The sequence below is a fragment of the Mustela lutreola genome, chromosome 11 (assembly GCF_030435805.1).
Source record: "Mustela lutreola isolate mMusLut2 chromosome 11, mMusLut2.pri, whole genome shotgun sequence".
In the NCBI taxonomy this organism is placed as follows: Eukaryota; Metazoa; Chordata; class Mammalia; order Carnivora; family Mustelidae; genus Mustela; species Mustela lutreola.
The window spans coordinates 61,537,954-61,551,544 of NC_081300.1; the positions used below are offsets into that span (position 1 = coordinate 61,537,954).

At 41.0% G+C, this 13,591-nt stretch overlaps 1 protein-coding gene across 8 annotated transcripts in view; it reads left to right on the forward strand.

The window, feature by feature from the left end:
* Positions 1-13,591, forward strand: part of LDLRAD4 (low density lipoprotein receptor class A domain containing 4) — a 417,129-nt gene that overhangs the window by 216,110 nt on the left and 187,428 nt on the right. For all 8 annotated transcript variants that reach the window (XM_059139069.1, XM_059139067.1, XM_059139075.1 and 5 more), the window contains one exon: positions 2,825-2,965. In XM_059139069.1, coding sequence (XP_058995052.1) covers positions 2,825-2,965 — 141 coding nt within the window. The remainder of the gene's footprint in view (positions 1-2,824; positions 2,966-13,591) is intronic.

Sequence of the window (13,591 nt, forward strand, 5' to 3'; positions counted from 1 at the left end):
TTTAGCATTAATCTTTAACACTTAATAACATTATAGCAATTTTCTAGTATTTTCTAAATCACATCCAGAAGTCAATAGATTCAAAATTTCAATCTAGTTGTTTTGATTCAAGTGGCCATGTAATGGAAAGACCTTTAGCTTGATACTTAGTTAATGACTTACCATTGAGAAGATTTAGATTTTTTGAATTTGAAATTCTATGGGTTGATGTCGATGTTTGCAATTATCTAAGAATAAGAGCTTTCTAAGCACATCAGCAGCAAAAGCCTTGTTAATGCATCTTGAGTAATGTTAAGCCTACTTAAGAAAATAAACTGTTTTGAGAATCTTGTTACATATGTGGGATCCTCATTACAAATGAATCTTACACATTCATGAAAGCAGACTCGGAAACTGGATTTTGCCATTTATTAGGAGTTTAATTATGGGCAAGTTGTTCAATCTCTTGAGTCTTAATTTCTTCATCTATGAAATGGGAATAATATCTACCTTAATTATTTCACAGAGTCCTTACAAGGCTTAGATTAAATCATTCATTTTTTTCAACAAATGTGTGATTCATTGAGCACCTTTTACTTGCTAGGCAGTGCTCTAGATGTGAAGGATAGAAAGAAGGAAAATATGTCCTTGGAAAGAGAAAATATATTGGTCACTACTCATGTTATTAAAAAAATTCATGTTGTTGGGCGCCTGGGTGGCTCAGTGGGTTACGCCGCTGCCTTCGGCTCAGGTCATGATCTCAGGTTCCTGGGATCGAGTCCCGCATCGGGCTCTCTGCTCAGCAGGGAGCCTGCTTCCTCCTCTCTCTCTCTGCCTGCCTCTCTGCCTACTTGTGGTCTCTCTCTGTCAAATAAATAAATAAAATCTTTAAAAAAAAAAAAAATTCATGTTGTAAGCCCTTTGAAGAGAGCTACTCTTTCATCTCTTGTGTTTGCATGTTTTGATACCTGGCACATAACAGAGAAGGGGCTAAAATATTGATAATATATGTGAATGAATCACATAATTCATTTCCTTGAATGAACATTTTGTTCTCTGGACTAGGTCTTCCCTGAACAAGTTGAAATGAGTAACATGTGGGGGTAGTTTCAAGTTCTTGCTGGTTTAAAGTTCCACTTAAACTGGAACGTGGTAGTCTCACCTGAGATCCTTTCAAACCACAGCGATGGTTAATCTTTTAGTTGGAGTTTAATTCAATTTAGATTAGTATTCCCTTCATTCCACTTACCATTTCAACAGCATCAGCCTATTTTTGGCTAATGTCCTTTTCATGTTTGGTATTAATCTGAACTCTAATATTTCTTTTGGAAAGAAAGATAAATTCTTTTCTTGACATCCCTTTTTTCCATTAAGTTTTAAAAAAAAGTCACTTCATAAATGTGATTTCAAACAGCTGGATTTTAATATTTCTACCTTATGGGAAGAGCATTTGGCATTAGCAGTGTTCCCACCACATGGCCTGGATTGCATTTAGCACACAAATTTCTTAACCTGGACACTCTGGCCAGTGATGAACTTGTAGACGTGCAGTTGGGCTGTGTTCACATGCTATTCTAAACTAGGTCAGGGGGTGGGCTGGTATCTTCTATACTCTTTTAGGAATATGGGAACACATGCAGAACTGTAATATCCCTTTCATACTGGGTCACAGAAATACTTTGAGGATTTAAGTCCCCTGTCTCTTTGCAACAGGTAAAAAGGTTATTCTCTTTGCAGCCCTGTTTGTTGTTAGGATAGCTGGAGGAGGCCTTGGTGTGCTGATGCCCAACCTTTTATTTGAATAATGGAAGTTTGGAGTTGAAAGGACCTTGGATTTGATCCAGGCCTGCCACCCATATTCTAGGCAGACAAAATAGAGGAGAAATGAAGAGGCTGTGATAGGCAGCACCAACTGGGGTCTGCGGTGCTTTTCCTGAGGTTTTGTTTCCTAGCCCCGGATTTGTATATACTATGTGAGTTTCGCCAGCTTTTGTGGGTTCTCCTAGGAGAAAGCTCACAGAATGCAAGGTGATACGCCATGTAAGATAGACATAGATGTCTATATTATGCGCCCACGTGTATATAATTGTGTAATTTCCATTATCCTTTAATGCTTACATTGATAGTAATGTGTTGAGTTTGCAAATTTATTTCAAAGTCTTACAAAAGTAAATTCCATTTTCTTTTACTGATTTGTAGAGATTTCAGAGATTTCATATCCAGCATGGCTGTGTGCTTCTCAGGTAGCAGAGAGCACCCATTATTTTCCTATGTTTTGCGTTATAAAGTCAGTGCTACCTTTGCCTGCTATTAAAATTGGTTTTTCTTAGGCATGAGATGAATGAATACCAGAGAGGTTAAATATTTTGCTCAGAGCTTCACAACATCCAGTGACAAGTTGGAAATAAAATATACAAGCCTCCTTTTGTTAAGCTTGAACTCCCAAGTTCTGCTGGACCCCCAGCTGCTGTTTCCAAGGCTCCCCACATTCTTGGAGGCTTGGGAAACTGCCACAGATGTGTTCACGCAAAATAAGAGCCCTGTATCTATGACTTTTGCTGGGCAGGTCATGGAAGGAAAACACCTGTATTATTCATTTTTGGATTAGAGACATGGAGTGAGTAATATACCGCAGACCCCAGAGTTCCCCTGGCTGGGACACCGTCTTGTGTGTTTCATAGGATAAAAGTCCTTTCCAAGAGAGCCCTCTCTGAGTTCAGTTTTTTAGTATCTACACATAGACTGATTTCCCAAATTACCATGGCACACAAATAGGGAGGGGGGGGAAATTCAAGAGCATCAGCCTTGCATTGACTACTTTATGCTCTATATTGTATTTTTTCAGAGTGCAAATTCACCTGCACCAGCGGTAAATGCTTGTATCTTGGTTCACTGGTCTGTAACCAACAGAACGACTGTGGGGACAACAGTGATGAAGAAAATTGTCTCCTGGTGACCGAGCACCCACCTCCTGGCATCTTCAACTGTAAGTCCCTCTACTTACCTTGGTATCGTTAAGTCGGATTCTGTTTTTTGAAATGGTTGGGAGGTGGGGTCATAGGGAAAGGGAAAGGATGTTGATTTTTGGTTAAGAAAAGAGAGTTTGTACTTTCACAAAGGGAAATTTTTTTTTCTTTCATTATAGAAAGATGGTGTGTCTAAAAGTAGAAAATTCATTCTACTTTCAGAGATGGCCAGTGGTGCTGTGTTTTGGAATAGGCTTTGACTACTTAGAAACACTAACTGGATAACAAACTGAGGGGTTTGGAGGGGAGGGGGGTGAGGGTTGTGTGAGCCTGGGGATGGGTATTAAGGAGGGCACATATTGCATGGAGCACTGGGTGTAGTGCATTAACAATGAATTTTGGAACACACACACACACAAAAATTAAATTAAGTTAAAAAAATAAAAAAAGAAATAATATTTTGGGTTAGTATTCATGTCAGTTTTGTAGAAAGTTTTTAGAGTAATTTAAGATAATGATTTTAAAATTTTAAATAAGCAAAGAAATTATGGAGAGTTCATAATTTGTCATGTAATTAAAATAAGAAAATAGAAAAATTTATATGGGACTTGAAAAAGGTTCTGATTTTGTGTTTTTCTGTTTGGCACTAGATGGAAAACAAGTTAAGTAAGGTGTTTACATGTGTGAATCCCAAGGCCGAGGCTTTGAGCATTTCTTGAACTTGAAAAGGTGAAATCAGAGTTTGAAGTTCATCGATGTTTTGATCTCATGGTTTTTATGAAGAGAAAGGAGTAAGCAGTCAGCTTTGAAACACTGCTGAACTTCTCTTAGGAAACTTGTTTTCTTGAGCTAAGTGAAGTGGCTTAATGATGAGAATGTCTTTGAAATAACAGGTCCAAAAGGGATGTTTTCTCCTCTTCATGGGGTCCTACTAAAATCATTTGTTGAAATTTGCTTCTTTCCCAAGTTTTACTGCCATTATTTTGAAAAGTTATATATATTTTTTATTTACAGATTTCAAATTTTTGTTATGGCCATCAGACTGCATAAATACTAATACTATAATGTGAAATAAGAGGAGATTTTTTTTTTTTAAAAGAAATGTTTTTCTCTATTCTTGCTTTATTTTAATATTGAAAGCAAACTCAGAAAATGACCATACCTAGTGAGATTGAAGCCTTTTATTTATGCTTGCTAAATTTTGGAGTGTAATAGTGCAATAATTCTCATCAAGTTTTTCTGTTGTCAGTTTGCTTTTTCTTATATTGACTGTCCTTAGAGTCCCATCTCTATACTTTGAGAAGACAATTTAAGGTTAAGAGTATACTTTCTTGGTGTCTGGTCCTTGTGTTTCTTGTGGTGATATTTTCAGAGACCTTGTGCCACATCTTGGTTGTGGAGAGCAGAGTTCCTTGGACTTTCTAGAAGCAATAACTGAGTAACTTTATGGTCATCCGTACTGTAATTTGCATAATGCTGATTGCCTGGACACAGGGAAAGGATCTTCACAGTGAATTGTCCTGCCTACTCCAAGTCTGCCTGCTGGGTTGGGATCCAGGCCACAGCACTCGCCTAATAATGGGGCAGCTCTGTGACCTTATCTGCAAGATGGAGCATGAGAATGAGCATTGTAAGGATTAAGTGGGATGGTCATAAAGCACAGAAATGGTACTAAGCACTTGATGTAGGTCAACTAGACTCAAGTCAGTGGGTCGTAGAAGAAAAGAACAATGTAAAGGCAATGTTTTGTTTCTCTGGACTTGAGTAATAGCAAACACATTACATGATAAACTGTCTTAAAATCGTATGCTACTTTCACTGGATTGAGAGTTCTGTATGAAAAGCAGGCAGACCAAACCTTTGGCCCTCTAACCTGGGGCACTTTGGAGACTGTTTCTCTGTATCTTGAAGGTGCTTCCCCTTCACTTCAGGGTAGTTCAGCTGCAGTCCTCTTACTATATTGAATCTTCCCTTCTCTTACCTTCCTTTTTCTTCTCTTCTCTTCTCTTCTCTTCTCTTCCCTTCCCTTCCCTTCCCTTCCCTTCCCTTCTTCCCATCTCTCTCCCTTTTTCAAGAGTAGTACTTTCTGGTCTTTAAAGCCTATTTCCAGATATCTTTTTCATTCATTTTTAATGATCTGAATGCTTTAATTTTGCTTAAAGCTAGGTGAAGGAGTTACATCTATAAATGTCTCCACGTTGCCCAGGCAGCCACAAAAGTTTATCCTACTAGGAACCTTAAGATCCTGTTGACAAACTGTTGGTCCCTGCTGTTCAGATATAACTAAAACTTGTTGTGTCCTTTTAGCTAAAATGGGAGATTAAGGCAAAAACCAGGAGACATAAGACCAAAGTTTAAGACCATGGCTGTGGCTTCAAGTAGACTTGGGTTCAAGTTCCAGCTTAAGGAAGTGACTAAACCCCTTTAAGACTTAGTTTTCTTTTTTGTGTAAGGGGAAGAGTTCTCTGCCATATAAGGTTGCTGTGAGAATTTAAGTGAAATGATATACATGAAAAGCATAGTCTATATAATTGCATCATTATTCTTATCATCCTGTCTCATTGTGTGGCCATTTCTTGGGGAGGTGAACCACCATGGCTTGTGTCCTCTGTCTCTAATGCCAGAGTCAGTCTTCATATGTAACAGGACTTTGCAGGTATCCAAAGGTGAGTTCATTTTTACAGATTCTAGATGCTTCCTACCAACTTCTCCCTGCTCAGCTGAGGGCAGCTTGCTCTGATCTAGCCAGCAGCCCCCTCTGCACTCCTTTCCCCCAGTTCTTCAAAGGCACCAGAGGGAAGCTAGGTTCCCTTGTCATATGGGACACCTGCTCTGAGTTTATTGTCACCAGTATGTTCTTTGTTGTCAGGAGTCTTTGGGAAGAGTTGTAGCCTCCTCGCTCTTTGTTGATGCCGGAAGATGATCTAATATTGAGTGAATATATTTTCTTCCCCATACCCTACTGGGCAAGAATGTAGAATTAACAAAGGATATGTTATTTCCTGTTAATAGCTGCATAGCAAAGGTTAGAAGCTCTCTATTTGAAAGTGGGTTTTTATGGATCTACCAACACATTTCCTCCAGTAGATGGACAGTATACCCTTCACAGAGTACTAACTCTGATGATGAGGCTCTCCTTCCTCTCTGCCTCAAGAACTTCAAGTTCTACAGGAATTCTTACCCATAGAATGTCACATTTCAGAAAAATACATAGTGCTTCCTCCTTGTTCCTGTTTAAGAACAAGATTCATTTACTTGACCTGCTTTGTTCCCACCCATAGGGAACATTCAGTGTTCTGCTATTTGATTGTGCTTATGGTAAAGCAAACTGGAATCTTCTGGATTTCCAGATGAGCTAGACTCCGTTTTTTGCCTATGTTACTGGCTGTGAGCATGCACCATGGCTAGGATGTTTGGGTCATCTCTGTCTCATTTGATATTTACTAAAATTTACCCTAGATTAAAGTTAGAAAGAAAAAGTTACTGTCATTTGTGAGGTCATGAATGCTAATAATAATGGAGGCACTTACAGTAGCTCTAACTAGCTTTTCCCTTGAAAAAATGTTTTTGCAACCTAAACTGGGTGGGTTTTTTATTTTTCTGTTTTAACTTTAATGAAGAGTCTATTTTATTTGACAGAGAGAGTGCACAAGTAGGTAGAGCAGCAGGGAGAGGGAGAAGGAGGCTCTCAGATGAGCAGGGAGCCCGATGTGGGGCTCAATCCCAGGATCCCGGGATCATGACCTGAGCCAAAGTCAGATGCTTAACTGACTGAGCCATGCAGAAGCCCCTAAACTGAGTGTTTTTGACTGCTTTATCTGCTTCACGAACTATGGTTAGGTCATCCATTGACTGAGGTTGGTTTATTTTTCTATGAGCCTCAAAGGGTTTGCATAGATGTGGAGGACTAGGCTGTTGGTTGTCTCACAAGGAAAGAATTTTCCTGGATGCACTTTTTTTTAATAGAAGAGGAAAAATGTTGTCAGCCTAAATGCCAGTTTTTCTCATGTCTTTTCTCTTGGCTGCTCCATCAAAATATTGTACTTTTGAGCGCTAAAGATACAAATTATACAAATAAAATGACTTATTGTGTAGAAAAATAAAATTATTTTTATACAAATTATTATATTTACAAAAAAATTATTAAGTGCCTTGTTTGATCATTGTACCAGGAATTGTGTGGGATGAAGAAAAACATAGATCCTGTGACCACAGTGCTGATAGTCAAGTTGGGGAACTGAAAGCTAAATACAAGCATAGCGTAGTGAGAGCTAAGCAGTAGCTTAGCTACTGTGGTTCAGTAGGTTAGAGAGAATTGTTTTGGTTGGACGAGTAGTCATGGTGGCTTTCTGGAGGAGGTGTGCAGGGAGGCGTGGAGAGGAACAGAGTGTCAAGGCCAAGGATAGCACGATTGTGGGGAGAAGGATGGGGTAGCAGGTCGCCTGAGATAGGGTGGGAAAGGTAGGTTGGGCCCATAGAGAAAAGTCAATAAGTCATGCTACACTTTCTGTCCATCTCTGAAAAGCACTGAACTGCCTGTGGGTCTGCTGTGCGTCTGTGGGGGAGAGCTGCACAGCTCACCTGTCGCCCTGGGTGATGCTTGCATTGCTGCTCCCAGACTTTTAGTGAACCCTGCCTCACCATTCCTACCAGGCTGAGTATTTCCTGTTACATGACATTTTCAAAGCCCTTGTGCCACATCTTGGTCAGGGAGAGCGCAGAGTTCCTCTGACTTCCCAGAAGCAATCACTGAGTACCCTTGAGAGGAGCCATGTCCTTTGGGGAGGCTGGCAAAAACAACCCTTCCTTAAGCAATCACAGCTAAAGAATTCATGCCGCTAGACCTTAATAGTGAGCCCAAAGTTGAAACGAAGCCAGCCGTTAATCAGAACAACTTTCACTTTCAGCATCAGTGGAATTTCCAATTAACTGAGGGGGTCCGATTCAGGGAAATCGGGGAGTGGAGGAGCTCCCATCTCAACGGGAGGGAGAAGTTGCTTCTTTCTCCATAGGTGGTCTCATAAAACTCAATCTCAAAATCCAATGAACTAAAGCTAATAAAGTGTACCCAATTAAGCCAGGATTTTAACTTCAGGACTTTTGAAGAAGGACTTTTTTTTTTTTTGGCCCAAGGCCATTTAGGGTAGTGACAACCAAATAAAATAAAATTTAACATATTAAAACCTTAGTTGAGTGTCTTCCTTCCGAAACCAGTTCTTCTCATAGTCCTCTCTCCACCCCCGCAACCCCACACTGAAAGGGACTTGCACCTAGGCTCAATTCACCTTTAGGCACTGAGCTATACTACCCTGTGCTTCACCTTCCCGTCTTCTGCTAGCTCTCTCCACCTGGCGAGTATGTTTGTTTGTTTGTTCATTCATTCATTCAGTTTTCTTAAGATAGAATTGACATGTGGCACTGTGTAAGTTGAAGGTGTATAGCATAAGGATCCGACTTACGTATATTATGAAGTGATTACCACAGTATTTTATATTTGGGACCAGGCTCATAACCATGGGGAAAACATACAACCAGGCTTCACAAAGACCGGATCTTTTTTTTTTTTTTAACGTATATTATGAAGTGATTACCCCAGTATTTTATATTTGGGACCAGGCTTATAACCATGGGGAAAACATACAACCTGGCTTTACAAAGACCGGACCTTTTTTTTTTTTTTTTTTTTTTACTGAAATTATTTTGGAAAACATTAACAGCCACTACTGTCAACTATCCCGTCAGAGTTCATATTTCTTCAGTTGTCTCATAAATGTGTATGTTGTTTTATTCTGTTTGCAGTTTGTTTGAACCAGGATCCAAAGAGGCTCCAAATATTTCTCCAAGAGGGATTGATATGCCCCTCAAGAAATTTTTACTCTATAGTACACTCCCTAACTTCTTGTAATTTTTGGTAGAAGGGTCTGGGTTGTGTCTTCCATAGGGTTTCCATACTCAGGCTTTTGCTGACTGCTTTCTCCTGAAGTCACTACATGTGCTCCTCTAGCCCCTCTAATCCCTGTCAGTTGGTAGTTAAATCTAGAGTTTGAGGAGATTTACATTTGAATATTGTGTGTGTGAAGTGGCTTCACCAGCACCATTTTCTTCCTTCCCAGAGGCCCATCAGTCATGAGGGGTTGCAAAATGGTCATAACCTAATTCTGTCACTTTTTTTCTCCATTTACTAGTGGGGAATGCTTCTATAAAGTGAAACTCCCCATTAACTATGTGATTACCGTATCATATAGGATCAGTTTTCTTTACAATGAGAAAGTTCCCTGTCACCCTTCACAGGTAACCAATGAGATTTTCTTTATGTGTCATTATGAACTGATGAATTAAAGCACATCTTAAAAAAGATTTTATTTATTTATTTGAGAGAGAGGTCACCAGCAGGAAGAGGAGCAGAGGGAGAAGCCGACTTGCCGCAGGGGGCAGAGCAGAGGAAGATGGAGAAGCAGACTCCCCACTGAGCAGGGAGCCCTACTTGGGGCTCCATCCTGGGACTCCAGGATCATGCCCTCAGCCAAAGGCAGACATTTAACCGACCCAGCTACCCAGGGGCTCCTAAAGCACATTTGATATATATATATGGAACGTTTTGGGAAACCCCTCTGCTGCACTTGGCGTGACCCAACACCCGGGTCTTATCCAGGATTCTGGATCTCCAGTGGCCTTTTTAAACAGGTGAAACTCCAGGAGTGGAGGGTCTGTCCAATTTCGCAGCACCCAGGAGCCTCTTGAGCTCACTCCCTCATGCCTGCTCCTTCACCTCACCCTGTTGATCCTTCATCTCCCTTGCACTCTGAGCTTCCTACAGCCCTGTGCCTCTGAGCCCACCACCTTCTGCTGTACCCAGTGTGCAGACCCCAGGGCTATACTCTGCTCTCCTAAACCCTGAGTATCCAAAGCTGAAGCAATGATTTTTTTTTTTCCTCCAACTCAGACCAGTTTCTCATTTGGCATCTTTTTTAGTGTTTTGGCCAGCTGCCTGTTATATCAAGCTGGTCACCCTTCCTCTGATCCCCTCCCCAAAGCCAGAAACAATTTCTCCTGCTCAGAACCCTGCAGCACTTGGTGCCCTCCCTAAGGTGCTGTCTGTTCTGCGTGATCATTATGTGTATACGAGTATAGTTCCCACCAGATAGTAAGCTCTTTGAAGGCAGGGGCTATGCTTATATCTTTGGAATACTGATACTGCTAACATAGCATGGGCAGTACATATATGGACACATAAGAAGTGTTTATTGTATTCAGTTGAAAACCATTTATCCTTCCTCTGCTATTTCTCAGCATGCTGTAGGATGACCTTCAGTGAACAGGGACTATAAGGTTTTCTGCGGTAGCCCTGGTGCCCACAATAGCATGTGGCATAAACAGCATGGTGCATGGCATATACAGCATACGGTATGTGACATGTGTAACATATGGTAATGTGGCCACTATATAGCATATAGTGATGGCATATATGGTATATAATGCATATAATATATATCATGTGGTTCATGGCCCTGTATGTATATACTGAGTGAATGGATGAATGTGATTATTTTAGAAAACTCAGGTCAGGTCAGAGGATGTAAAGAAATTTCTGTTTGCATGGTCAAGTACTCTGCCGATGGATCCAAAGAGTCAAAAATAATCTATACAGTCCTGGCAGCCTGCGTGATAGGACTCAGAAAGAGATGACAATAAGGTCTATCCCCCAAATCATCTGTCATTGCAATATATATTAGGTTACCATATACACCCAAACTAACCAGAGTATAAGCCTACTTTAATTTATCCTGTGACCAACAGTATGATAGACTTACTGCTTTTTGGAGGTCAAGGTTTCCCAATACAGCAACCCTCTGAATATCAGTCCTCGGCTTCTGAATATCCACATGCTTTATATGAAGGGCTGGTTCGTGCCAAGCCCGGAAGAGATGTGAAATACTTCCTGCAGGTCCTAAAGAGACGTGAGTGAATGTGCTAGAGTGTGTGAATGTGTGTGGTCTGTGCATACACGAGTGTGGAAGTATGGGAGTGTGTCTGTGTGGGCATGGTGTGTAGCTTCACTTACCTGATTAGTCCTACCAGGGCAGGTCCCAGTTTTAGGCCAATGCATCCCTAGCACCCTGGGTTTCTTATTACTCCTGGAGAACATATTTTCCTATAGACCCAATGTTTTGAACTGTGATTAGGGTCCCAGGCTAGCTCTATAATTTATTTAAAATATATAAATTATAATATCAAGTCCTGAGTTCCAATCCTGCAGTCATCCCTTACTGATTGTAGCTTTCAGCAAGTTGCTTCACCTCTTCCTATCTTGATTTTCTCATTCGTAGAATGATGATAATGATATTGGTATTTCCTTCAAAGCGTTGTTCTGAGGATTTAATAAAATAGTTTAGGTGAAACAATTATAACAATGCCTGGTACATAGTAGATGCTCAATAAATATTACATTTACAACCCTGTTTCTCTGTTTGCTGTCTTTTAAAATTCATTTTGAAATAATTTTCAAATAATTAAGTTATAAAATTTATCCTTTTTATCATTCTGTCTCTCTATATTAACATTTTCATTTTTTTCCTGAACCAGTTTATAGTAAGTTGTAGACATCATGTCTCTTTACCTCAAAATCCTTCAATGTGTATCCTAAGAAAAAGAAAAGGTCTCTTTCATAATCATGACATAGTTACCCAAACCCCCAAAATGTAATGTTAGACACAGTACTATTTTCCAATATATATGTCACACTAAACTCTTGCCAGTTGCCTCAGTCATATCTTTCATAGATAATTATTTGTATTTCTCAGCAAAGTCTCAGCAGGAATACTGCTTGTGAGGAGTGTGCACTGGGACACCTGTCAGATCCCTCCCACTCTTAATCTCTTAGTCATCCCGAATGCTAAAGAACAGAAGTGCACACCAGGAGCTCTCTGACCCTAGTTTTTTACCCACTTCTGGTTCCCATGTGTTTCATCAGAAACACTGCTCCCTTTCTCTGATGACCAGTGTGCAATGGGGGCTGGGGTGTGTACAAAGAGTTTATCTGAAGGCTTGCAGCTTCAGGGGTAGGGATAAGGTAGGCAGAGAGCTCACCTTACTGAGTGCCAAGTGTTTACATGCATCATCTCATTTATCAAAACCATCCTAGAAAAGTTCTCATAGGAAATAGTGCTCAGAGAGGTTAGATAATTTATTCAGACTCACACAACTAGGAATCTGTGATTAGGCTGTGGTTTTGTTTTTGTTTCTGGGTATTTTTTTTCCTTTTTTTTTTTTTTGAAGGTAAGGATTTACTCATCTGTTTTTAAAGATTTGTAGCATTTGGGGCTGGAGATCAAACAGGCTGTTATTATGAAGGCCCATAGAAGTGAGTGTTCTAAGAGCAATAATTTATATGACAATTTTTAATCGATCTATAGATGATGATAATCTTGGTTTCATCCTGGATTTTCAAATAGATTACAAAAACTTAACCCAGTCGTCCTAGTGTGTCAGGGATCATGGGTTTCTTCCACTAATTAATTAATTAAATCCTCCTTCAATTCTGCCCAGGCTGTGTACTATTTATATGATTTGGGGGAAATCAGTTTCCCGCTCTAACTTTCCCCATTGGGACAGGGTGATGACAGCTACCCTATAAACATGACAGACTGTGTGGCTCAAGCTGGACGGGACCCAAAGAGCGGAGCAGCTCTTTCTGCCTTTACTCTCCCCTTTTCACCTGCTGTGAGCCCCAAGAGCCCTCCTCGGCCAGATGTGGGCTTGCAGCTCTAGACCCCTTAATTCCCTCCTGATCTTATGTGCACACCAGGCCCTTCAGTTGTCCCAGTGAACGGAGGCCCCTGCCTGTTTCCTGGGCCCTTAAGCAACTCAGCAGCTTGGACCCTTGATACTGCTGACTGCAGGGAGGGAGGGACAAAAGTCTTCCAGCATCTTGCATTGTCCTCACGCACGGCGGGGTGGCTCGTGTTCTGGAGGTCCCGCTTGCTGAATTCTGGTTTACGTCAGTCAAGGCCGGTAGGAGAGGCCGCTTTCAGTGAAGCAAGCTGTTCTACAGAGTGGTGTCTATTTTTTGACAGGGCTCCCCACCCCTTTTTCAACTCAAAAAAGGAAAAAGAACCCACGACAAAACAATTATCGACTTGTACGAAAATGATCCAGGATGGTATTTAAAACGAGGCGAGGAGAAGGGATACGCATCTCTTCAGCTGAGCGGGATCAAATTCCAGGTTATCACTGGCAACATTCCACCTGGATGGGTTTCGTAGGGTGAGGCCGCCCCGAGGAGGAGGCACTAGCAGCCGGCTCACCCTCCTTCGCTGCTGAAGGCAGGGGGTGGGGGATGAGGGGCGGGGGGGGGGGTGGTGCTCTTCCCCGGCCCTCCCCTTTGCTTTGCTGCCTTTGTTTCTCCAAGACAGTTTTCGGATCAATTAAAATCTTGTCGGGTCTTGAAAGGCAATTCTGCCTTTTCAGATAAACAAAGGCAGAGAACAAATGGGAGGGAAAGTTTCCATAAACCTGAGGCATCGTTTCCTCCTGCTGTGACACTAAATTTACGTGGATAAAAACAACCTCTTAGATTTACATTTTGATTCTGTGACTGCTTTCATGTGTGCAAGGGCTGTCCCACTTCAGAGGAAATTTATCCACTT